Raw genomic sequence first — 23,217 nt, forward strand, 5'->3', positions numbered from 1 at the left:
TTCAGGGAGCTAAGGATGTTTGGACCAGTGAGAGATGGGGTGATGAGGCCGGCTGGGGCAGGCTTTGGCTATCAGAGAAGAATTCGGAATTTGATTCTGAGTCACTGGGGAGTCCCTGAAGTGTTTTGAGCAGGGGAGTTTCTTGGATAGGATTCTGAAGGAAGGTCTCTGGCAGTGATAGCCAAAGACCTGGAGTCCTTTTAAGGATCCATTGAATCCACTGTATGAGCTGAAAAATTGATGGCCTCTCCTACCTCCAATCCCATTATGGCTTTTGGTTCACTTAGACCTTGGGAACTTTTTTTTTTTTTTTTTTTTTACCATCTCATTAAAGCCTTTGTCTCACCTGCTAAAGAGAGCGGCCTGCTTCCTTCCTCTCTGCCCTTACGCCATCTCTCACCACAGTGATAGGCTACAGAGGGGCTTGGAATAGAGGTATGTGGAGAATGGAGGGGTTAGAGCTTCCCACAGGGGTGGATGGGCAAAGGGATACAGGAGGTGGGAATCCCAGGTGTTCTTGATCTTGGCTTTCCCCACCTTTCTGGGCCTGGGCCAGTCTAGCATTTCAGCTTCCTATACACCCGCCCCCTTGTTTGCCGCACTCAACTTCCTGTCCCACCAGAGGAAGTGGGCAGCATAGCAGGTGCAGCAACAGCTAGCGGAGCCATGGTGAGTCCTTATGCCCAGGAACCCAGGCATCTCAGCCCCCAGGCCCCTATTCCTGGGGTCCCCAGGTCGACCCACAGTAGGCTGACTTTTCTTAGTCCCTGAACTAGGAAAAGTGATACTGGGGGCCCTGCCTGCCACTTCCAACAACCTCATATTGTCCACCCCCCACCAACAGGACAAGGAGTATGTGGGTTTCGCCGCCCTCCCCAATCAGCTGCACCGCAAGTCTGTCAAGAAGGGGTTTGACTTTACACTTATGGTGGCAGGTCTGGGGGTTTTGCAGAGGGAACTGGGGAGGGGATGTGCTCAAGAGACCCTGGCAGTCCCCTCACCTGACCTGTTGGGCCTGTCCTGTCCACAGGGGAGTCAGGCCTGGGGAAATCCACCCTCATCAACAGCCTGTTCCTCACCAACCTCTATGAGGATCGGCAGGTGCCAGAGGCCAGTGGTAAGACCCTCCCCACCCTCTCCAAGCACTGCCCTCTGCCCTCCCCCCATGTCCCCAGGCTGCACTTGTCCTTTCCATCTGGGAACTCAGGCAGCTCACTCACTGCTTTCCTCTGAGACTGTTTCCTCCCCTGAGAAATGGGTAGGATTAACTGTGATACTGAGAAGGGAAATTAGCCCTGCTCCAGACCCCTCCCCAGCTCCCTGACCTCTCCCTGTCCCCATAGCTCGCTTGACACAAACGCTGACCATTGAGCGCCGGGGCGTGGAGATCGAGGAGGGGGGTATCAAGGTGAAGCTCACCCTGGTGGACACACCTGGCTTTGGGGACTCAGTGGACTGCTCGGACTGGTGAGGAGGGGAGGGGATGGAGGCTGAGCCTCTCAACATGGCTACTCTGTGGAGACCAAGGCTCAGTTACAGGGCTGGTCTGTCCTGGCTCCCTATCCCAAAAGGCGGTGCTTTGCTTCCAAGGTGCTCTGTGCTTCTTGATGTCTCCCCTATGCCCCCACCAGTCTCCCTTGATGTCTTTGGTTGGAACCAAAGAAACTACTTCCCACTCCCACAGTCCTGGCTAGCCTTGCCCAGTCCCTGTGGCCCTGATCGCTGACGGCATGCCCTCCTCACACCCCAGCTGGCTGCCCGTGGTGCGCTTCATCGAGGAGCAATTTGAGCAGTACCTTAGGGATGAGAGTGGCCTGAACCGGAAGAACATCCAGGATTCCCGAGTCCACTGCTGCCTCTACTTCATCTCACCCTTCGGCCGGGGGTCTGGGGAGCTCCCTGGGGGTTGGGGCATTTGGGGAGGGATGGGGGTTTCTGTGCCCTGGGGCTGGGTGCTGACCGATCCCTGAATGCAGGCTCCGGCCCCTAGATGTGGCCTTCCTCCGGGCAGTACATGAGAAAGTCAACATCATCCCGGTCATCGGCAAAGCAGATGCCCTGATGCCTAAGGAAACTCAGGCCCTCAAGCAGAAGGTAGGTGGTGGCCTCTGACCTTTGGCCCCAAGTGAGGCCAAAAGTTATGACCAAACCTGATTTTAGCTTCGACTTCTTTGATCTTAGGGTGGCCTTTTGGGAGCATGATGTGCCAGCTAGACTGTGGGAGAAAGTGTCTGTGGAAGGCAGGTAGTAAGCTGCCAGAGGTAGCCATGTCTCTGAAGGCTCGGAATAGGGTGTGCGTGCAGCCCCTGGGGTAGACGCTGGGCTGAGGCCTGTCTGGAGGGCAGGGGCAAAGACCCAGGGACATCATGGCCTCCCTTTGGCCCCAGGATGCTGATGCCCCCATACCACAGTGTCTTCAGAGCCCTCTCCCACTGTTTCTGCTGCCTTCTCTCCTGGTGTCTTAATAGGTGCCCATCTTAGAATCTTGTCTTGGTTCCGCACCATCTATGTCTCTGAGATTTTGTTTTCAGTCATCCTTCATGTCTGTCTGTCACCGTCTGTCTTTCGTGTCTTCCTCTTTGTCTCTGACCACCCAGTATCTCTGTATCTCGCTGGCTCTGGCCATGTGTCTGTCTGTCATCATGGCCTCTGTGTTTCACACTGTCTCTGTATCTCTGTCCTCTGAGATCCGGGACCAGTTGAGAGAGGAGGAGATCAACATCTACCAGTTCCCGGAATGTGACTCTGATGAAGATGAAGACTTCAAGAGGCAGGATGCGCAGATGAAGGTGTGAGAGGCAAAGGAGGAAGGGGCAGAGAAGCAGAGGTGGTTGTGGAGGTTGAATCTGAGAAAGAGGTTTCTGCCCATGAGGGGCCAACAGTGACCCCTGACCCCTGCCTTCTAGGAAAGCATCCCTTTTGCAGTCGTCGGTTCCTGCGAGGTGGTGAGGGACGGCGGGAACCGACCGATGAGGGGACGCCGCTACTCCTGGGGTACTGTGGAGGGTAAGACCAGCAGGGAGCTCATGCTGCCTCCAAGTCAACCGCACCCAGCATGTGAAGTGGGGGTGGGCTCTGGGACTGGGGGCGGGTCATAGGAGCCAAAAGATGGGTTCTTGGGCCGCAGAGTGCGACCCCTCCACTAGGGTGGCGGCAGGACTGCCCGCAGACCCGACACCAGGGCTGGGGTTGGACCCAAAGCTCCCTGACGCTCGCTGGTCCGCCCCCCAGTGGAGAACCCACATCACTGCGATTTTCTGAATCTGCGACGAATGCTGGTGCAGACACACCTGCAGGACTTGAAAGAGGTGACGCATGATGTGCTCTACGAGGGCTACCGGGCCCGCTGTCTACAGAGCCTGGCCAGGCCTGGGGCTCGTGATCGAGCCAGCCGCAGGTGAGAGCAGGAGCCAACTGTCCCGGCGCTTCCAAGGCCCCGCCCCCACCCGTGACCCCGCCCCCCAGGCCCGGTCCTCACCCTGCGTGACCTCAGCTTCCCCACCCAGGCCTCTCTCCCAGACTTTCCCCACCCTTTTTGTCTCCGTCCCTAACCCCCACAACCCCAGGTCCTTTTCTTGATCCCTGTCCCCTTCCCACTACCCCCCAGTAAGCTTTCCCGCCAGAGCGCCACGGAGATCCCGCTGTCCATGCTGCCTCTGGCCGAGACGGAGAAGCTGATCCGTGAGAAAGACGAAGAGGTGAGCAAGCACCTCGCTTTCCCCCGACCAATGCCTCAGGTCCTTTTCGAGGTCCCTCTCTGGCCTCGCCCTGTCCCATCGCTTGCAATCTTGCCCCGCACAGCTGCGCCGCATGCAAGAGATGCTGGAGAAGATGCAGGCCCAGATGCAGCAGAGCCAGGCTCCGGGCGAGCAGTCGGACGCCCTCTGAGGCCCGGCCCCGCCTCTCCTCGGTCCGTCCCGGGTCCAGTCCCCGCGCCCCAGCCGCCGGCCGCCCTGGCCCGGGTCCGTGCGGGCCTCGCCGCCGCGCGCTTCTACCCGTCTACCCGTGCCCGAGCTGTAGCCTCCGGCCCGCCCGCCCTCCGCCCACTTCACGCCTGGCCGCTCCTCTCCGGGTCGCCCCTCTAAACCCCAGCTCTGTCTTCAATAAAAACCGAGCTTCCCTGAGGCCACGCGAGTCTTCCCCTAACTAGGGGGGACAGGCGGCGGGCGCAGCGCGTTCCTTCGTTCGCGGCACTCCCCGCCCGCCCCGGGCCCTCCCGCACAAACAGGGCGGCGCGCGCCGGTAAGAAACAAAGACCAGCGGAATTTTATTGGCAGTCAGGTGGGGGTCGGACTGGCCGCAAGCACTGGCCAGTTGAGGCCTAGGAGGACTTCCTACTCCTGGTCCTTGGCGTCGCCATGCGTGATGACGTAGCAGATGTTCTTGTAGTCTACGTTGCCGCCCACGTCGGGAGGGAAGGCCGCCCACATGTTCTTGATCTGCGGGTAGGCGCAGGGACATCTACCGGCCCTTAAGCTCCTCTCCCCGCCCTGCCTCCCGTCGCTTCTCCCGGCCCCTCCCCCACTCACCTCCGCCGGGGTGAAGCGGTCACACTGAGTGGTCAGCAGCTCCTCCAGGCTGGAGAGGTGACATGGGGAGTTGAGATTGGGTTCATGCTTCCTTTCCACCCCCTCCCACCTCATCCCCGTTGCTACCTCTAATGTCCCCTGGAAACCAGGGTCACTCTAGAGCCCTCATTGGCTTTCTAAGCGCTCTGGCTTCTTTGCTCGCCCCCCGCCCCTATACATGTGAAAATGCAATCCTACCGCGCATTTTCTAACTTCTCCCCCACCTCTGGCAGTGCCTAACCCTTGGTTGGAATTTAAGGAGGCTTTCTGTGTGGGGACACCTGGCGGGCACTTACAACTGCTTCTTGATGGTGCCCTTCCCGTCGGGGTCCAGGACTTTGAAGGCTCCAGTGATCACATCCTCAGGGTCGGCACCTGGGGTCAGAGGGCACATGAGGCTTAAGGGCCCCTGCAGGGTCTGGGAAGAGGCAGCTGAAGGCTTGGACCCAGGACACTTCACTCACCCTTGAGCTTCTCCCCGAACATGGTCAGGAAGACGGTGAAGTTGATGGGACCACTGGCTTCCTTCATCATGGCATCGATCTCTTCATTCTTCACATTGAGGCGGCCTGGAGGGGGTTGGGGGAAGCATGGGCTAGAGCAGCTCCTTGGGCCAGGCTGCGCTTCCCATAAATTCAGATCATCCCATCCATTTTTCAGCTGGGTACACTGAATTCCCTAGACTTTGCAGCTCTGAATATTTATAGATGGGGTGGGGACTCACCCATGGCTGCAAAGGTGTCCCGAAGGTCCTCCTTGTCGATAATGCCATCACGGTTCTGGTCGATTACTGTGAAGGCCTGTGGAGGGCAGGGGTGGGGAGGGGGTTAGGTCCCCCATGGCCAGGGTTCACTCGGCATCCCTACCCCAGGCAAATCAGATGCTGGCCCCCAGCCAGCTGTCCTCTCCCACCCCAAGCAGGGAGGGGAGGAAGGAATTCTAAACCCTTCTCCTCCCTCCAAACAGGTGCACATTCCACGAAGGGGGCTGGGGGGAGGGGCAGAAGGGGTGCCTTTGGTCAGTCTTCAGTCTTCCCTCTCCCCTCACTCACCTCCTTGAACTCCTGGATCTGAGTCTGGTCGAACATGGAGAAGACACTGGAGCTTCCGCCCTCTGCTGCTGCCCTTCTCTTGGCCTTCTTGGGTGCCTGGGGGGTGAGGGTTGGGCAAAGGGGTCCATGGGCCAGTCCCTACACCTATCTGGGGGCAGTGGATTAGATTTAGCATTCTTTTTTTTTTTTTTTTTTTGAGACAGAGTCTCGCTTTGTTGCCCAGGCTAGAGTGAGTGCCATGGCGTCAGCCTAGCTCACAGCAACCTCAAACTCCTGGGCTTAAGCGATCCTACTGCCTCAGCCTCCCGAGTAGCTGGGACTACAGGCATGTGCCACCATGCCCGGCTAATTTTTTCTATATATATTTTTAGCTGTCCAGATAATTTATTTCTGTTTTTAGTAGAGACGGGGTCTCGCTCTTGCTCAGGCTGGTCTCGAACTCCTGACCTCGAGCGATCCACCCGCCTCGGCCTCCCAGAGGGCTAGGATTACAGGCGTGAGCCACCGCGCCCGGCCTTGATTTAGCATTCTTTAACTCCCTTCTTCTTTGTTTTTTTAGAGACAGGGTCTCATTCTGTCACCAAGGCTGGAGTGCAGTGGCCCAATCAGAACTCACTGTAAACTTGAATTCCTGGGCTTAAGCAATCCTCCTACCCAGCCTCCTGAGCAGCTGGGACTATAGGCATCTGCCACCATGCCTGGGTAATTTTTAAATTTTTTGTAGAGACAGGGTCTAGCTATGTTGTCCAGGCTTTTAAGACCCTTCTAAAGCAACTCTTCTGGCCTGGGCCTCCTACTCCTTGGGACCTCTTTGCTGAGGGGGCTTGCTTTGGTTGCATTTCCCAAATTCCTACAGTGGCTCCTGTGTCCCCATCCCTCCATCCTACCCGACAGATGGACACTTCCCTTCTCAGTACCCTGAGCTTGCCTCTCCTGAGCCCTACATTTGCTGTGTGACCCTGATCCACTCATTTGCCCTGTCTGAACCTCTACTTTCTCATTTATTAAATGGAGTGGGAATCCTTGTCTGACTGGTCGCAGAGGACTTTAGGAATTTGAAGTATAGGAAGGGATGGAGCAGGCTTTGAGAGGAACTGGAGTGCATTAGGGACTGTGAGTGGAGAGTTGGGGTAGATTATGTTTGGTTGGGTCCCTTAGGCTATTACTCTGTCTTTATCCTGATTAGTGATGCCAAGAAAGTGAGGAGTCACCTCTTTACCTTTTGTTGGACTGGGAACCAGCCACTTTCTTTCAAAGGGTGAGGCTGCCCTGAAGTCTAGGGGATCTGGGCAGGGGTTGGAGGTTTCTCACTTACCATGTCTTCTGTCTCCTGGGGGCAAGGCAGTGGCTCTGGCTGGAAAGAAGCAGAAAGTCAGCCTGGGGCAGTCCCTCTGAGGTTATATAGTCTTGCCCCAGGGAGCCCTTAACATACCAGGGTAACCTTAGCCCTGCAAGTGCCCACCCCAGATACCAAAATAGCCTGGCTCAGGGCCTCTCCTTTCTTGGAGGGCCCAAAGCAGCTGGAGCCCAGGGAGGGAGGGAGGAGGGTGTGGGTCCTAGGATGTGTGTTTCAGCAGGGCCTGGGCAGGAAGGGATGTTCTTTCTCCCAAAAGGGGGCTGGAATATGCCAGGGTTCAGAGGACACCCAAGCCAATGCACAGTTCTTGGAGAGAGATGAATGAGGGACCTGTGTCCCTAGTGGGGTAGGCCCAGATTTAAACCTAATGAACATTTATTGAGCACCTACAGCATGCCAGGTGCTGGGCTGGGCTTTGTGGATGCACTTTGGCAAACACAGTCCCCCCCATGGTGGAGTTTACAGTCAAATGTGTGTATGCATGGGAGTAGTGGCAGAGCTTAAAGGTGGGAGAGAGCCATCTGTGGAAGCTGGGGGATCAGGAGGGTCTCCTATACCCCCTCAAGGAAAGGGGGGATTTTGTGAGGGATGATGCTCTGTGATCTTGGGCTTTGTGCTTCAACTCCACTGGGCCTTGGTTTCCCCTCTATAAAGTGGAGATGTAATTCCCATCCCACAGAATTTGCATTATAATTAATAATTATGTCCTGCCTTGCTGCAGCTTACAGGCTAGCCATAGAGACAGGAATGAATGCAGAAAATGATGTACCAGCTAGTCAGAGCCCAGAAGTAGACAGCACAGCAGCCTTGTCTAAGGGTATGCAACTGGCTTCCTGAAGGCCAGTAGAACTGAGCAGGTGAAGGTGGAGGAGGGGCAGGCATAGGCAAAGGCCTGGAGAGTGAAGGATTAGAGGTGTTCAGGTGTCCAGAATTGTGATGGGGCTGGAGCAAAGGATGCAAAGGGCTGGTGACCAGACCCTAGAGGGCCCTAAATGCAGGCTGAAGGAAGAGACCGTGGGGAAACTTGGAAAGGTTTGAAGCAGGAGAAGGACATGGTATAGTATGAGTCTAGAATCATTTTTCTCAGTACTGGTGTGGAGGCTGAAACTCAGAGGAAGGAAAGCAAAGACAGCAAGAGGGAACCTAGCTGGCTGCCTCCTTGTAGGGGGCTGGGATGGTCAGCGACTTCTCTTTATTCTGGGAAAGAACCAGCTTAGCTGACTGTGTGACTTTAAGGTCCCCTCTCTTATTCCTCTGGGGCCCCCGTGCCCTCCATGCAGTAGAAGTCTGGGGAAATAGTGGCTGAGGAAGCCCTAGGTTGGCAAGGACACCCATCTCCTCCTCCTCCTGCTCCCTCTAGGACCTGATGTCCTCAGCAAGGTGCCTTCTCCCTTCCCCCTCCTCCAGCCCCATGCCAATGCCTTTAAGACATTTTCCTTTCTGGGCATTGGGGGGCCTAGCCACCTGTCGTCTCTAAGAAGACAGAAGGAGCCACCCTAAACTTAGCAGCTGCCCTTGGCCTCCTGCACTGGCCCCTCCCTGCCTCAGATGACAGCTGCCTTGCCTTATACGGTTACCATGGGGGTCCAGGCCAGGGAGGAGCCCACTTATTACTGAGTTCTGGGAGGGGAGGAGGACTCCAAAAAGGGGAATGGGAGGAGTGCTCAGAAAGCTTGGGTCAAGTAGAAGGTGAGGAGAAGGAGATCAGACACTGAATGGGAGTTCAGAGGCTTTGAGTCTGAGTTGGGAGTGAGGAGCCTCAGAGAATTCAGAAACCAAGGAGGAACTGGGAAGTTGGGAGCTAGATCTGCCTGGAATTCCAAGATAGTGGGTACTATATGGAAATTGGGGCCCTCTAATCCTAGGGCTCAGGAGAATGGGGGTCAGAGAGAGAAAGGAGTGTTTAGAAGTTGGAAGGTTGGTGCTCATGTCAGGTCTGTATGTTTGTGGGCTAAGGGCAACCCGGGGAGCTCATGAGATTGGGATATGGGTTCTTAGCAGAAAATGAGGAGCACAGAGAGATGTGGCTATGAGGGGAGAGGGGTTGATGGGACGGGGGTCCTAGTTCCTGAGAAGAATACGAACACAGATATGGGGTGTTCATGTTAGTGGGGATTCGTGGGATTTGGGGCTTAGGATTCACATTAGAAGTCATGTGGGCACTTAAAGGGATTGGAGTCTGGGTCGTGGGAAGGAGCTCAGATAGATGGGAGCTGAGCAGAGGGACTTGGGGCTTGGAATTCCTGCAGGAAATGGGGGATCCAGAGAGATGGATCGCTTAGAGGAGTTTGAGGCTCTGGCTCTAGTTGCCTGGGATTGGAGTGTTGGGGTTAGTTGTGGGCAGGGATTGGATAATTACAGGGTGAAGGCTGAGAGTACTGGATCAGGGTACTGCATCTGTGGTGGGGCTTAGGGTTCCATAGACAACCGGGTTGGGGGGGGGCTCGGGACCTGAATGGAGAATGGGAACCCAGAAAGGACTCAAGAAGGGCAGCGCAGCACTCTTATGGGCTAAGGGCTGCACTAATACCCTCGCCTCTTCTCCGAGCTGTCCCCAACTGTCACCCCCCTCTCGCGCTAGTCTCCGGTTGTCACCGACTATCCCTAGGCTGGCACGGTCTGCTGGCAGCATCCCTCCCCTTTCGATGCTACCATTGGCTGAGACAGCTATCTGTCTTCCTACCTGTTGTTAAAGCGGGAGAACGCAATCATTGGCTGACGACGCAAATTAATCGCAAGCTTGTCCCGCCTCCTCCCAGCTGTCATTCCTTCCGGACCATCTTGGGAGACCTAAAGAATTTCTGAGCTCTTTCTATTGACTGCGGATGCTGTCTGTCACCGCCCAAGTAGACATCACTGTCTGTCAATTTGACCTCCGCCTATGCCCTTTTCATTGGCTCCCTTTTGCCCCCAGGCCCCGCCTCTTACTTGCGCAGCCCCTGCCCGCTTCCCCGCCCTTCCGCGCACGTCCGCTCTGCAGCCATGCTTATTGGCCAGGAGGTTCAGACTCCCGCTTTTCTATTAGCCACTTCCTTCGTTCTGCCTCCTCCTGCCTTCACTCGCCTTCTGATTGGTCATCTTTCCCTCCGCCTTCTCCGTTTCCTCTTTCCACATTACCTACCCTCTTCCCTCTTCCAGCCCCACCCACCCTTCCAACGATTGGCAGAAACCCAGTCTCTCTCTCCTATTATTCGTCCAAGTCCTCTGACGAGGCGGGAGAAAGAAAAGGAGCGCCATGGGCCGCTCCGCGCGCAGGCGTGGAACGCCGAAACGCTGGCGGCTTAGCCGGCTCTGTAGCATGTGCGCAGGCGCAAGGTCGGTTGCTCGCCCCGAGCGGCAGGGAGGGGGCGGCGGCGAGCGCGCGCGAGGGGGTGAGAGGGCGCGAGCAAGACCCCGGCGCGAGGCGCCCCCCGAGCCCTGCCCCGCCTCCGCGCGCCCAGCGGCCTCCCGCCAGCCGGCCCGCCCCCGGCGCGCGCCGAGCCGCGCCCTTCGCCCTTTCCCCTGCCTCGGCCGGCCGTGCCGGGCGGCCTGAGGGGCGGCGCCTTCTGCGGCCTCCCCGGCGGGGGGATGTGAGGGGCGGCCCGCGGCCATGGAGACGGGCCCGGCGCCCCTGGTGGCCCCGCCGCGCCGTCATGGCGCCCCCGCGGCCCCCTCGCCGCCGCCCCGGGGCTCCCGGGCCGGGCCCGTCGTGGTGGTGGCTCCAGGACCGCCAGTGACTACGGCCACCTCGGCACCAGTCACCCTGGTGGCCCCCGGGGAGGCGCGGCCCGCTTGGGTCCCGGGGCCAGCCCAGACCTCGGCCCCGACCCCAGCCTTGACCTCGGCCGCCACGGGCGGCACTGTGGTTGTGCTGACTCTGGAGGCCTCACCCGAAACCCCAAAGACGCAGGTCACCTCGGGCCCGGAACCCCCCGTGCCCACGGCAGTGACAGGAGCCGAGACGTGGATGGTTCTGGCCCCAGAGACAGACTCTGCGAAGACGGAGGAGGCTCAATCCTCACCCGCCCCAGGACCAGGGACCCCCACCGGAACCCCCACCAGGGCCCCTTCCAGAACCGCTCCTGGGGCCCTGACCGCCAAACCCCCGCTTGCTCCCAAGCCGGGAACCACAGTGGCTTCAGGAGTGACTGTACGGAGTGCAGCAGGACAGGTGACAAGTGGACATGGAGCTGCAACATCAGCATCAGCAGGACAGGTTCTTGAGGACCCCTCAGGGCCTGGCACAGGCCCTCCAGGGACTTGCGAGGCTCCGGTAGCTGTTGTGATGGTGACCCCAGCTCCGGAGCCCTCGGAAAACTCTCAAGACCTGGGCTCCACGTCCAGCCTGGGACCTGGCATCTCTGGGCCTCGAGGGCAGGCCCCGGACACTCTGAGTTACTTGGACTCCGTGAGCCTGATGTCTGGGACCTTGGAGTCCTTGGCGGATGATGTGAGCTCCATGGGCTCAGACTCGGAGATAAATGGGCTGGCCCTGCGCAAGACCGACAAGTATGGCTTCCTTGGGGGCAGCCAGTACTCAGGCAGCCTGTGAGTACCAAGTGGGCACGCAGCCGGATTGCCTCAGGGAAACAGAGGCCAGGGGAGGGGGTGGATACACCTGAGGTTCAGGGGTGATTAGCAGGAGCTATCATGCCTAGAGCATGCTGAGGTTTCTGTGGCATTAGCATGTTAGAGTTTCAGACCACCGGTCAGGAGATCTGGGTTTACGCCTTAGACATTGCCTTTGGTATGTTGTGTGCCCTTGAGCTAGTGGCTTCCCCATTTCCATGCCTCAGTTTCCTCTGAAGTAAAAGATTTTTTTTGTTTGTTTTTTTGAGACAAAGTCTCACTCTTTGACCCCTGCTATAATGCAGTGGTGTCAGCCTAGCTCACAGCAACCTCAAACTCCTGGGCTCAAGTGATCCTCCTGCCTCAGCCTCTGGAGTAGCTGGGACCACAGGCTTGCACAGGCTAATTTTTCTATTTTTAGTAGAGACAGGGTCTCACTCTTGCTCAGGCTGGTCTCAAACTCCTGAGCTCAAGTGATCCTTCCACCTTGGCTTCCTAAAGTGCTAGGATTATAGGCATGAGCCACTGTGTCTGGCCCTGAAGTGAAAGACTGAATGAGATGATACCTAAGGTCATCCCAGCTCCTTGATGTGAAACTCCAGCTACAGGCCCGATAGATATTCAGGAGTGTTGAATGGACAGGGATTCAGGTAGAGACCATTGGTCCCTTAGGGGCAGAGAGTCTAGAAGGGACACAGACATCTCCCCTCTGTAGCCCTAGGTCTGATGGATGGAGTGGTGAGGTAGGGAAGTCTGGTTGTTGGAAGGGGGACTTTGAAGACAGAGCCCCTCTGTGAAACAGAGAGGGCAGTCTTGTATTTTCACTGAAGGAAAGGGTGGGGGAGGCCTCTTCCCCATTTCCTCATCTCCCCAGCTGGGCTTACTCTTTCCTAGTTCCCTCCGAGGGGCCTGAGTCACTCCTGAGGTGGGGTGTGATCACCTCTGACTTCTTCCTTCCTTCTCTCTGGATCTTGCCCGTTGTTCCTGTGCCCCTTTATCCTGCTGGTCACTTGAGCCTACAGCATTGCCTGAAACCCCAGGTGCGAGGCCTTATGCTGCGTACTAAGGATAAAATAGTCCTTTTGAGGAGCTCATCATCTAGAGAGACAGAGACAAACACTTCAACAGTTGGTTTCAATATAGTATGTTAGGTTTAGCCTAGACTTCAGAGGGTTTTGTGAGCACCCAGGAAAGGGATCTTTTACCCCAGTCTGGGAATTCAGATGAAGCTGATCTGAATCATGAAGAATATGTAGGATTTAGTCATAGCTGTGTGTGTTGAGGTGGGGGAAGCCCTGTGAGACAGTTTTACAGGCAGAGTTTATAAGGTTTATAAACCAGTTTGACCCTGGTGCTTTGCCATGCGTGAGGATGCACTGTTGTACTCAGTTTATAGACGAGGAAACAGAGCAGTTGAGTGACTTGCTCCCCTCAAATAATCTGGATCTGTGTGACCAATGGTTCTCTCCTCAATACCAGGCTGTCCCAAGGAACTTGGGTTGAATTTGATTTTAGAGAGTCCCTCTTATGTACCGGGCACCGTGCTGGGTGCTATTTCTCTGCTTAGTAGTTTTGTCCCTCTAAAATCCATCTGCCATGCCAGAGGAATCTACCTCTGATGTTACCTTAAAAGCTCTTAGCGGCTCCCCACTGTCTACGTGATAAAGTCCAAGTTCTTTGGCCCACACACAGGCTCCTCATTCTCCAACTCTGCCAGCCTTCCAGGTCTTTCCCACCATTCCTCATCATACCATGCACTTTGTGCTGTGGTCCTGCTGAACTAAGTTGTAGCCTCTCCCCCTTCCTATTCAGGCTGTCCCATCTGCTAGGACTGCTCTTCTCCCCCTTCTTTGTTTGCTAAATTCTACTCAATCCTTCATGGCTTACCTTAGATGTCCTCCCCTCCTCCAGGAAGCCTTCCCTGATAACCACTGCCCCTATTTCAATTAGGCACCTTTTCTGTGTATCTTTGTCATTGTATGTCCCACACCTTATTGCACTTATCTCCCTTCTTTGACTGCGACCTTCTTGAGCCCTTAGTAGAGCTTGGAACTGACTTATGATAGAGATTGAGAGATGGTCTCTCAGTCTAAGGAGCTTCTGGGATAAAGGAAATTAACATTTAATGGGCCCCTTCTATTTAACAGTCTTTATATGCAATTTCTCAATAGTTCTCACATAACTTTGTGATGTAGGTGGTGGCATGTTTTTCTGTAGCTGAGGAAGAGACTCTGGGTTATCACTTGGCAAGACTTTCCAGCTTCTAAGGGATAGAACTGGAATTTGAGTTTAGGTCTGTCTAATTTCTTTTTCCTTTCCTTTCCTTTCCTTTTTCCTTTCCTTTCCTTTTTCCTTTCCTTTTTCCTTTCCTTTCCTTTCCTTTCCTTTCCTTTCCTTTCCTTTCCTTTTTCCTTTTCATTCCTTCCTCTCCTTTCCTTTCTTTCTTTCCTTTTCTTTCTTGAGACAAGGTCTCACTCTGTCACCCTGGCTAGAGTGTAGTGGTGTCATCAGAGCTCACTGCAGCCTCAGACTCCTGGCCTCAAGTGATCCTCTTGCCTCAGCCTCCAAGTAGCTGGGACTACAGGTGTGCACCACGACGTCCAGCTAATTTTTCTATTTTTTGTAGAGATGGGAGTTTCGCCATGTTGCTCAAGCTGGTCCCAAACTCCTGGGCTCAAGTGATCCTCCCAACGTGCTAGGATTACAGGCCACCACGCCTGGCTGTTTTTTTCTTTTATTTTTTTGAGACAGGGTCTTGCTCTGTTGCTTGGGCTAGAGTGCAGTGGTGTCATCGTAGCTCACTGCAACCTTAAACTCCTGGGCCCAAGCGATTCTCCTGCCTCAGCCTCCTGAGTAGCTGGGACTACAGGCACATGTCACCACACCTGGCTAAGTTTTCTATTTTTTGTAGAGATGGGGTCTCACTGTGTTGCTCAGGCTGGTCTCAAACTCCTGGGCTCAAGCTGTCCTCCCATCTCAGCCTCCCAAAGTGCTAGGATTACAGGCGTGAGCCACCATGCCCAGCCAGGTCTGTCTGCTTTCTAAGACCCAAGCTTGCTCTTCCATTCCACTCATCTTCTAGTACTGGCTCCTACAAGTAACTGTTTCAAGACTGATGGGGCACCTTGGGTGGGAAGCTCTGACAGACCATTGTGCAGATGAGGCAAGGAGAACTTCCTCTGCCTGGGAACCTGGGGTGATTTCAGGGAGGAGGAGGTAGAGGAAATTGCAGATGGCCCAAGTGATCTCAAGAGTTTGATAGGACATAACTCAGACAGTTTCTTCTAAGGAGACAGAGAAGTACATTTATTTTATATTTTATTTTATGGATGATAATTATTATTACTTACTGGGTCCCCTGTTATGTGTTATTTCATATAACCTCTCAACTAACCCCTTCAGGTAGATACTGCTGTTCTCGCCACCTTACAAATGAGGCATCTGAGGCTTTGAAAAATTGCCCAAGATCACACAATAAATAAATGCTAAAGCTAGGACTTGGATCCAGGTCTAATGTAAGATGTGGCTCTTAAATATTCTGTACTCTGTCCCCAAATTTGGGTGTGTCTGAAGTGGGATTTAAATATGACTTCTGTATAGAGAACCAACGGGAAGGAAGGTGAACTAGGACCTTGGATGACCAAGTGGCCCAGAAATTCTGATGTTTGCTAGCTCACAAAATACCCATTTTCTCATTTGAGCCTGGGGAGGTGGCTTGCCTCAGTTCCCCTAGCAGTCCACGTTTTAGACTACGGCTACTGACCCCTTCCATGCTCCCCTTATCCTGCAGAGAGAGCTCCATTCCCGTGGATGTGGCTCGGCAGCGGGAGCTCAAATGGCTGGAGATGTTCGGTAACTGGGATAAGTGGCTGTCACGGCGTTTCCAGAAGGTTTGAGAGGGCTGAATGGTGGGCAGGGCAATGCACTAAGGGGGAAGGGCAGCATGTGCTCCAGGGAAGCCCATGAAACTGATAACATCTTCCTTCTGGGCCACACTGGATAGGTGGTATTCGGGCCCTGGGGGAGGAGTAGCTTTGAAGATAGAAGGTCAGGCCAGGTCCAGTGGAGTCAAGCCTATGAGATGTGGGAGGAATGGCCGGAGGAGCCTGAGGACTGCTAGGGGAAGCTTGGAGGCTGTGCCAGCCCTTGAAGCTGTCCCCCTGCCTGCTACTTTGCCTTAGGTGAAGCTGCGCTGCCGGAAGGGGATCCCTTCCTCCCTCAGAGCCAAGGCCTGGCAGTACCTGTCTAATAGCAAGGAACTCCTGGAGCAGAACCCGGGCAAGTTTGAGGTGCGTGCAGCTTCAGGGTGTGGGGACATGTGGCCCTGTTTGTGTGAGGGGTGTCAGTTCCCCCAGATCGTGAGGTAATCCCTGCTGTCCCACTGCAGGAGCTGGAACGGGCTCCTGGGGATGCCAAGTGGCTGGATGTGATTGAGAAGGATCTGCACCGCCAGTTCCCTTTCCACGAGATGTTTGCCGCTCGAGGGGGGCATGGGTAAGGTGGTCTGACCACGTGGGTCAGTCAGCAAACTTTTGTTGAAGGCTCCAGGTGGACACAAGGCTGATTGAAAGCAGTTCTTGCCCTCTAGGACTTCTTGAAGAGTGATCTGCAATGGATTAAGTGTGAAGTCATGTCAAAGGAACTGTCCTGGGAGGGAGACTCACCTCTGGGGTCATGTGTGGGGAAACATCAAGGGTTCATTGAAGAGGCTGCATTGGGCTGAGTTCTGAAGGGTAGATGGGAGTGAGAACAGAGGGCAGGGTTCTCTTGCCTGGGGGTTATGTGAGCTGTGTCTGGGCGAGTGGGATTGGGTGGAGCTGGGGCTGGAATAGAAGTTTGGGGCCAGATCACCAAGGCCCTTAAATGCTGTGCCAAGGCTCTTGGATTTTTGTTCTGTAGGCCAAGCCTCCTCAAGATATGGTATATATATACTGTTCCGTAGTAGTACGCAGGATGATCTTAGGTGGTTCTCAGATGGACATTTTTCATCAATAAGTTCATCCTTTAGCAAATATTTATCAAGCACCCACCTGTTGTCTGCTGGGCACTGTCCTGTCACAGATGACAGCAGTGAACAAAAAGACAAAAACTCCTGCCCTTATGGGTTTGTTATATTTTAGTGGGGATAAACAGTAAACCAGATAAAGGAATGTTGTATGTGAAATGGTGGTACTGAACAGGAGTTTAAAGCAGGAAAGGGGAATAGAGAATGTGAGTGGGAGTGGGTTACAAGTGACCTGATCTGACTTACGTTTTTTTTTTTTTTTCTTTTTCTTTTTTTTTTTTTTTGAGACAGAGTCTCACTCTGTTGCCCGGGCTAGAGTGCCATGGTGTCAGCCTAGCTCACAGCAACCTCAAACTCCTGGGCTTAAGCAATCCTCCTGCCTCAACCTCCCAAGTAGCTGGGACTACAGGCATGCGCCACCATGCCCGGCTAATTTTTTTTCTATATATATTTTTAGCTGTCCAGATCATTTCTTTCTATTTTTAGTAGAGACAGGGTCTCGCTCTTGCTCAGGCTGGTCTCGAACTCCTGACCTCGAGCCATCCTCCCACCTCGGGCTCCCGGAGTGCTAGGATTACAGGCACTGACTTACGTTTTAAAAGGATCATTCTGGCTGTACTGAGAACAGACTATAGGGAGACAAGGGCAGACACAGACCGGTCAGGAGACTTTTTCCATAATCCAGGAGAGAGATAACAATAGATAGAGCAGCATGGTAGCAGTGGCAATATGGGGAGAAGTTGGATTCTGGGTATATTTTGAAGGTGGAGTCAAAGGGATTTGCTAATGGATTAGACCTGGAGTGTGAGAGAAGAGGAAAGAGGAGTTAAGGATAACTGGTAAGCTTTTTGGCTTGAGAAACTAGTGGAATAGAGTTGCTATTTACTGATACGGATGGAGGAAACAGGGAAAGATAGGTTTGGGGGCATATGAGGAGCTCTGTTTCAGAATATTAAATATAAAATGCTTATTGGACATCCAGATGGAGATGTAAGTAAGTTGGGTGTACAGGGAGAAGTTTAAAGGAGATAAATTGGAAATTGAGATGTGTCAGCTTATAGAGTTACTATAAGAGTTGCAGAGTGGTAGATTATATATAATCTCTATAAATCTCACCCATGGGACTGGACGAGGTCACCAGGACAGCAGAGGTAGATCCCAAGGGAAGATGTCCGGGGATTGAGCCTGCAGCTCTGACATTTTGAGAATGAACCAGTAAAAGAGACTGGAATGAGACGCTAGAGGTAGTGGGGGACAACGAGGAGAGTGTGATCCTAGAAACAAATGAAGAGGGGTTTCAGGGGTCTGCTATGTGAAATGCTGCAGATGGGTCAAGTAAAGTCAAGCCGGAACACCGACCTCTGGATTGAACGCTGCGGAGGTCCTTAGCGATGTGGTTAAAAACAGTTCTGTGTGGAGCAGTGGGTGAAAGCGACTGGAAAATGGGAGGAAGGAAATTGAGTCTGCTCTGGAGGAGGTTTGCTGAATAGGTGAGGAAAGAAATGGTGTGGTATTTGGAGGGCACAGTGGGGTCAAGAGACTTTTTTTAAGCTAGAAGAAAAAGCAGCATGTGAGTATGGTAGGAATGATCTAAGAAAGAGAGAGAGAACTGATGATGCAGGAGGGACGGGAGGGTTGCTGGAGTGAGGGCCTGTGTAGGTGAGAGGGGATGGGATCCAGGGCCCAAGTGAAGAGCTGTGCTTGGCCAGGATCACAGACAGTTCACCCGCAGCAACAGGGGAGAAGGCAGGGACACAGATGCAAGCAGGTGGGCGGATGCAGCGTGGGAGCTTGTGGAAGTTATGTGTTTATTTTAATATGTATTAGGTAAAATAACCAGCATATCAAACCTGTCATTTCATGGATGGTTTTGCAAGGTGGAGAAAAAATATAAAGTAAATAACAGTAAGGGTGGTATGCAGATAAAATACAAATGAAGATCACACTTGAATGACTGGGTTTTGGGAAGAGTTATAGGCGGTGGTCAGGACTGTGCAAGGCTAGAGGCAGTGAGAGATCTGGGAGGTCATTACTTTTCTCTGGGCAAGGGATGGAGGTCTGAGCTGCAAAGTGGCTGCGGAGGTGGAGAGAGGAATGGTAAATCGAATTCAGGATGCAGCATCTCTTGAGCTTGGAGTGAGGAAGGTGCTTTTTTCTGATGTGGGGTGAGTGGATGGAAGTCCCAGACACAGTGAAGGGGCAGCCTCAAGAAAGAGGAGTAGGTCTAGGGCAGAGACTTTGTTCTTTTGGATGTAGAGACAGGAGGAAGCTCTGAGGCACAGCTGGCTTCCAGGCCTTCACCAAGAAGCAGGACCCTCTGGACGTGCTGGGGAGAACTCATGCAATCCAGTGAGAAAGATAAGGCAGGCCCTGTCCTGGGAGAGCTCCTGCTCTGGGGTGATAAACACATTCAGTGCTAGAGAAGGGCCGATGCTGTGGCTGTGAACAGCTTCCTGGAGAAAATGACCTTGAAGGTTTATGGGATGGTTGGAGAGGGAGGGAGAGGGCGCAGCCTGTGCTGGGAATGGTAGGGAGCATGCGGGGTGTGCAGCCAAGGGCGGGAGGCCTGAGCCTGGAATGCCCCACCTATGCTGAACCTCTGGCTGAAGCTTGAAAGGCAGGACTGGAAAGGGGGATGGAGGAGTGTGGGGATAAAGCCCTGAGGTGAACCTGGAACTGGATGTGGGCAAGGAGGAGTCTGGGCAGGTTTGATTTGGGTCAGAGCACCCAGCTCCTGTGATTGCCCTCACGGTCTTCTGCAATCCCCACAGGCAACAGGACCTATATCGAATCCTGAAGGCCTACACCATCTACCGGCCTGATGAGGGCTACTGCCAGGCCCAGGCCCCAGTGGCTGCGGTGCTGCTCATGCACATGCCTGCTGAGGTCAGCACAGGTGGTCCCGGTCGGGCAGGGGTGGGATGTAAGCAAGGAGCAGTAACAGCACGTGGGTGTGCTGATGGGAATGACCCTCCTCATTCTTGCCTTTCTCAGCAAGCCTTTTGGTGCCTGGTGCAGATCTGCGACAAGTACCTCCCAGGTTACTACAGTGCAGGGCTGGTGAGTGTCTGGAGCCTGGGTGTGTCTGGGGCTGGGACTTTTCCCTAAGGCTGCAGGGAGGATGCTGGCCCTTCTGTCCCTCTCCTCTGGGCCTCTCCTCATTGAGGTGAAGATCCCCTGTCAGAGCTGCTTGAACCCCAAGGGACACAGCAGACTGAGCCCTCTTCTCATCGCTCCTTCCACCTCCAGGAAGCCATTCAGCTGGATGGAGAAATCTTTTTTGCGCTCTTGCGCCGAGCCTCCCCACTGGCACATCGGCACCTGCGGCGACAGCGCATTGACCCCGTGCTCTACATGACAGAATGGTTCATGTGCATCTTCGCCCGTACCCTGCCCTGGGCTTCAGTGCTGCGTGTCTGGGACATGTTTTTCTGCGAAGGTACTTCTGTGGCCATCCAAGCCATGAGGGGCTAGGGTTTCCATGGTGGCTGCCAGAGGGTCCTGTCACATTTCCGGTGTCCTTCGACAAAAGGTACTTTTGGGCTGAGGCATCACTGTACGCAGCCTGGGGGCTGGAGAAACTGAGGCCTGGTCTTGGTTCTGCCACCAACTTAGAGCCTGCTCTCCCTCCCAGGAACCCGAGACCCACAGCAATTCATTTTCTTCCTGGTGCCTCAGTTGCTTCATCTGTAAGGTTGGCAGCAGATAGGGATGGGGGCTGTGAGTCCATCCTAAATGGGACAGGCTGAGATCCTGGGCCTGGTTGCCCCATTCTCTTTTCTCTCCAACCCTGCAGGCGTTAAGATCATCTTCCGGGTGGCCCTGGTGCTGCTGCGACACACGCTGGGCTCGGTGGAGAAGCTGCGCTCCTGCCAAGGCATGTATGAGACCATGGAGCAGCTGCGCAACCTTCCCCAGCAGTGCATGCAGGAGGATTTCCTGGTGCATGAGGTAGGCCTTGGGCCTCAGCATACCCACTCCCTGCCTCGGCCCATTCCTACCCTCATTTTCACTCTGGTACTAATTTCCTCTTTGTCCAGGTGACCAATCTCCCAGTGACAGAAGCACTGATTGAGCGGGAGAATGCAGCCCAGCTCAAGAAGTGGCGAGAAACCCGGGGGGAGCTGCAGTATCGGCCTTCACGGCGACTCCATGGCTCCCGGGCCATTCATGAGGAGCGTCGGCGGCAGCAGCCACCCCTGGGCCCCTCCTCCAGCCTCCTCAGCCTCCCTGGCCTCAAGAGCCGAGGCTCCCGGGCAGCTGGAGGGGTCCCCTCCCCACCCCCTCTGGCACGCAGGGCCAGTGCTGGGCCTGCCCCAGGGCCTGTTGTCACTGCTGAGGGACTGCACCCATCCCTTCCCTCGCCTACTGGCAACAGCACCCCCTTGGGTCCCAGCAAGGAGGCTCGGAGGCAGGAGAAGGAGCGGCAGAAACAGGAAAAGGAACGGGAGAAGGAGCGGCAGAAACAGGAAAAGGAACGGGAGAAGGAGCGGCAGAAACAGGAGAAAGAGAGGGAGAGGCAGGAGAAGGAGCGGGAGAAGCAGGAAAAAGAACAGCAGAAGCAGGAGAAGGAGCGGCAGAAGCAGGAGAAGAAGGCTCAAGGCCGCAAGCTTTCGCTGCGTCGAAAGGCAGATGGGCCCCCAGGCCCCCACGATGGCGGGGACAGGTCCTCAGCAGCTGAGGCCCGGCAGGACGCTTACTTTTGACCTCTGCCCTGGGGCTGGACTGCATGGCCCCCCTCCTATTTCCCTCGGCCAAGAGCAGATCTGGCCTGGGGTGCTGTCCCCAGCTCCCTGGACAGGCTGTCCCTCCTTCTGAGGAAAGTGGCTTTCCCTGTCTCCTTGCCAGCTGCTGATCCCTACACAGCCAGGACAGCCACAGTGCACAGGGCAGCTGTGAACAAGTCTCGAGCCTCTCACTTCCAGTTAGGTCCAGCTGGGGTCTCTGTCACTCCTGCCCCAGTTTCCTCTGGGGTCCCCTCCCAGGTGCTGTCCTGACTGGCCTCTTGTCACCACAGGGGTGACTCTTGGCGATGGGAGTCAGCAGTTGTCAGATTCCTACACTCCAGTGGCTCCCTTACACGCGAGGTGGAGCTAGGTTCCTTTTCCCTTCTTCAGCCCTGCCTGTCTCCCCAACGTCCTGGCTGGAGGCTCAGGCTCTCCCTGCTCTGCTTCTGGACATCTCTGTGTTGTAATTATGTACAGAGGACCAGGTTGGCCCGGGGTCGGGGTGCTTGCTCTGTCTTCTGTCCTTTGGTTCTCCTTCCACAATGCTCCCGTACTCCGGTTTATTTAAGGGGACATGCACTGGAATAGGAAATGTCCCCCACTTCTCTTCCCCTACTGTCCTCCTTCCCTCCCTTTTCCTCACCCACCTTGCTCTGTATTCTCAGGCCTCCCCTGCTTTGTCTCACCAGGACCCCCACCTTTCACCTTGTTCCCTCCAACCCTCCAGCCCCTATCTGGGTAAAGGGTCTTTTCCTTGAGCTCCGGGGGTGGAACCCAATGTTTACATTCTCTTCTCTCTCTGCCCCAGCCCATGCGGCGCTTTGAGGAACCGGAAAAGAACCTGCTGTTGTACCTGGACCCTTGGTCTCCTGCCTTGTTATTTGATGAGGGGGTTGGGGCAAGGATTAGAGAGGGAGGGAGAGAGCCGGGGCCTGGGTCTCTATTGAAGCAGTCTGCTGAGCTTGGTGAGTAGGTGTCTCTTGGTCTTTGGTCCATCTCTTGGTCACTCATCAACAAACACTGGTTGAGCTCCTGCTCCAGCTTTGGCTGGGATCTGCGGCCTCCACTGTCACTGGCCTGGAGCTTTCTGTGTACCACCTGCAGCACCTGGCTCTCCTTCCCAAAGTGCTCATGCAACTCCTGGAAGCTGGAGGGGGTACTGAGAGTGGCTAGAAAGCCACAGCCCTCTGGGGTTGAGCTGGGCTCTTGGCCAACTGCCTGGCACAGCTCCTGGCAATGGGCCTGGGGGTGGAGGGTAGCAGCACAGCCAGCTGCCTCCAGCTCACCCCAGCCAGCTCCCAGCTCCTCCTGTTTTTCTGCAGCCAGCTTGTAGGCTGTGCCCTCCACCCCAGGGGTCAGGATGGTAAAGACATAGGTTTCTGTGGCCTTAAGGTGTCGCTCCACCTGGCAGTTCAACAAAATGAGGCCCAGGGCTGTGTGTTCTGCCTGGTGTTCCAGGTGGAAGAGGAGGTTCCCCAGAGAATGAAGTAGTGGTGCTGGTGTTTCGGGGCCCCTTCTTGAACAAGATGCCCTTCTGGTCTGGTGCTTGTCTTCTGTGCCCATGTAAGAAACTGAGTACAGGTGCAGTTTCATGGTGGTCCAATATGGGAGGAAACCCGGAGGGGAGAGAGAAGTGGTCCAGTTAGTTGGGGGGCGGGGACTCCCATGCTGCCCTCTTCTGGCTCCAGCAGGCTCTGCCTGGGCACAGTCTTGGCCTAGGGGGATTCGGGCTCTGTGTGTCCTCGAGCTAGAGGTCCTAGTCCCCACAACACAGGGACCAACCCCTCACACCTCCTTTCAACCCACCTCTGCTTGGGGTAGATTCCATTACCCAGGCAGGGGTTGCTGGTCCCTGTTTGCTAAGTGGGGGCTTCATCCTGCAGCTGTGGTTTGAGAGAGGCACCATTGCCCTTTTCCAGGCCTACCTGAGAGCAGGGCACAAAGGGCTTCTGGCCGCCATC

At 54.9% G+C, this 23,217-nt stretch overlaps 4 protein-coding genes across 6 annotated transcripts in view; 2 read left to right on the forward strand and 2 right to left on the reverse strand.

The window, feature by feature from the left end:
* The window catches only part of SEPTIN1 (septin 1), a 22,015-nt gene extending 17,890 nt beyond the window's left edge, over nucleotides 1-4,125 (forward strand). The window contains exons 3-13 of one of the 2 annotated variants that reach the window (XM_045543351.1): nucleotides 335-669; nucleotides 845-935; nucleotides 1,031-1,117; nucleotides 1,344-1,467; nucleotides 1,751-1,885; nucleotides 1,977-2,094; nucleotides 2,688-2,789; nucleotides 2,907-3,006; nucleotides 3,232-3,397; nucleotides 3,608-3,698; nucleotides 3,802-4,125. In XM_045543351.1, the coding sequence (XP_045399307.1) occupies nucleotides 667-669; nucleotides 845-935; nucleotides 1,031-1,117; nucleotides 1,344-1,467; nucleotides 1,751-1,885; nucleotides 1,977-2,094; nucleotides 2,688-2,789; nucleotides 2,907-3,006; nucleotides 3,232-3,397; nucleotides 3,608-3,698; nucleotides 3,802-3,888 (1,104 nt within the window). In that variant the 5' untranslated portion in view covers nucleotides 335-666 and the 3' untranslated portion in view covers nucleotides 3,889-4,125. The remainder of the gene's footprint in view (nucleotides 1-334; nucleotides 670-844; nucleotides 936-1,030; nucleotides 1,118-1,343; nucleotides 1,468-1,750; nucleotides 1,886-1,976; nucleotides 2,095-2,687; nucleotides 2,790-2,906; nucleotides 3,007-3,231; nucleotides 3,398-3,607; nucleotides 3,699-3,801) is intronic. The other variant, XM_045543352.1, reaches the window with a different exon arrangement.
* Nucleotides 4,126-4,243: 118 nt separating this feature from the next.
* Nucleotides 4,244-9,867, reverse strand: MYLPF (myosin light chain, phosphorylatable, fast skeletal muscle). 2 transcript variants are annotated; one of them, XM_045543358.1, is made up of 8 exons: nucleotides 9,660-9,867; nucleotides 6,935-6,973; nucleotides 5,620-5,715; nucleotides 5,293-5,368; nucleotides 5,033-5,137; nucleotides 4,865-4,943; nucleotides 4,530-4,578; nucleotides 4,244-4,439 (listed from the first exon to the last, which is right to left on the reverse strand). In XM_045543358.1, the coding sequence occupies exons 2-8, from the start codon at nucleotides 6,935-6,937 to the stop codon at nucleotides 4,335-4,337; spliced, it is 513 nt and encodes a 170-aa protein (XP_045399314.1). In that variant the 5' UTR covers nucleotides 6,938-6,973; nucleotides 9,660-9,867; the 3' UTR covers nucleotides 4,244-4,334. The 2 variants fall into 2 exon arrangements, with proteins under 2 accessions (XP_045399314.1, XP_045399316.1); XM_045543360.1 differs by lacking the exon at nucleotides 9,660-9,867 and having other exon boundaries at nucleotides 6,935-6,976.
* On the forward strand, nucleotides 9,401-22,114 carry TBC1D10B (TBC1 domain family member 10B). Its single transcript, XM_045543348.1, has 9 exons — nucleotides 9,401-11,503; nucleotides 15,315-15,414; nucleotides 15,706-15,813; nucleotides 15,912-16,018; nucleotides 19,301-19,415; nucleotides 19,524-19,589; nucleotides 19,779-19,968; nucleotides 20,326-20,480; nucleotides 20,570-22,114. The coding sequence occupies exons 1-9, from the start codon at nucleotides 10,566-10,568 to the stop codon at nucleotides 21,233-21,235; spliced, it is 2,445 nt and encodes an 814-aa protein (XP_045399304.1). The 5' UTR covers nucleotides 9,401-10,565; the 3' UTR covers nucleotides 21,236-22,114.
* On the reverse strand, nucleotides 21,896-23,217 carry LOC123632744. The gene is made up of 2 exons (XM_045543357.1): nucleotides 23,182-23,217; nucleotides 21,896-22,971 (listed from the first exon to the last, which is right to left on the reverse strand). The coding sequence occupies exon 2, from the start codon at nucleotides 22,847-22,849 to the stop codon at nucleotides 21,896-21,898; it is 954 nt and encodes a 317-aa protein (XP_045399313.1). The 5' UTR covers nucleotides 22,850-22,971; nucleotides 23,182-23,217.

This window comes from Lemur catta, chromosome 2 (assembly GCF_020740605.2).
Source record: "Lemur catta isolate mLemCat1 chromosome 2, mLemCat1.pri, whole genome shotgun sequence".
NCBI lineage: Eukaryota > Metazoa > Chordata > Mammalia > Primates > Lemuridae > Lemur > Lemur catta.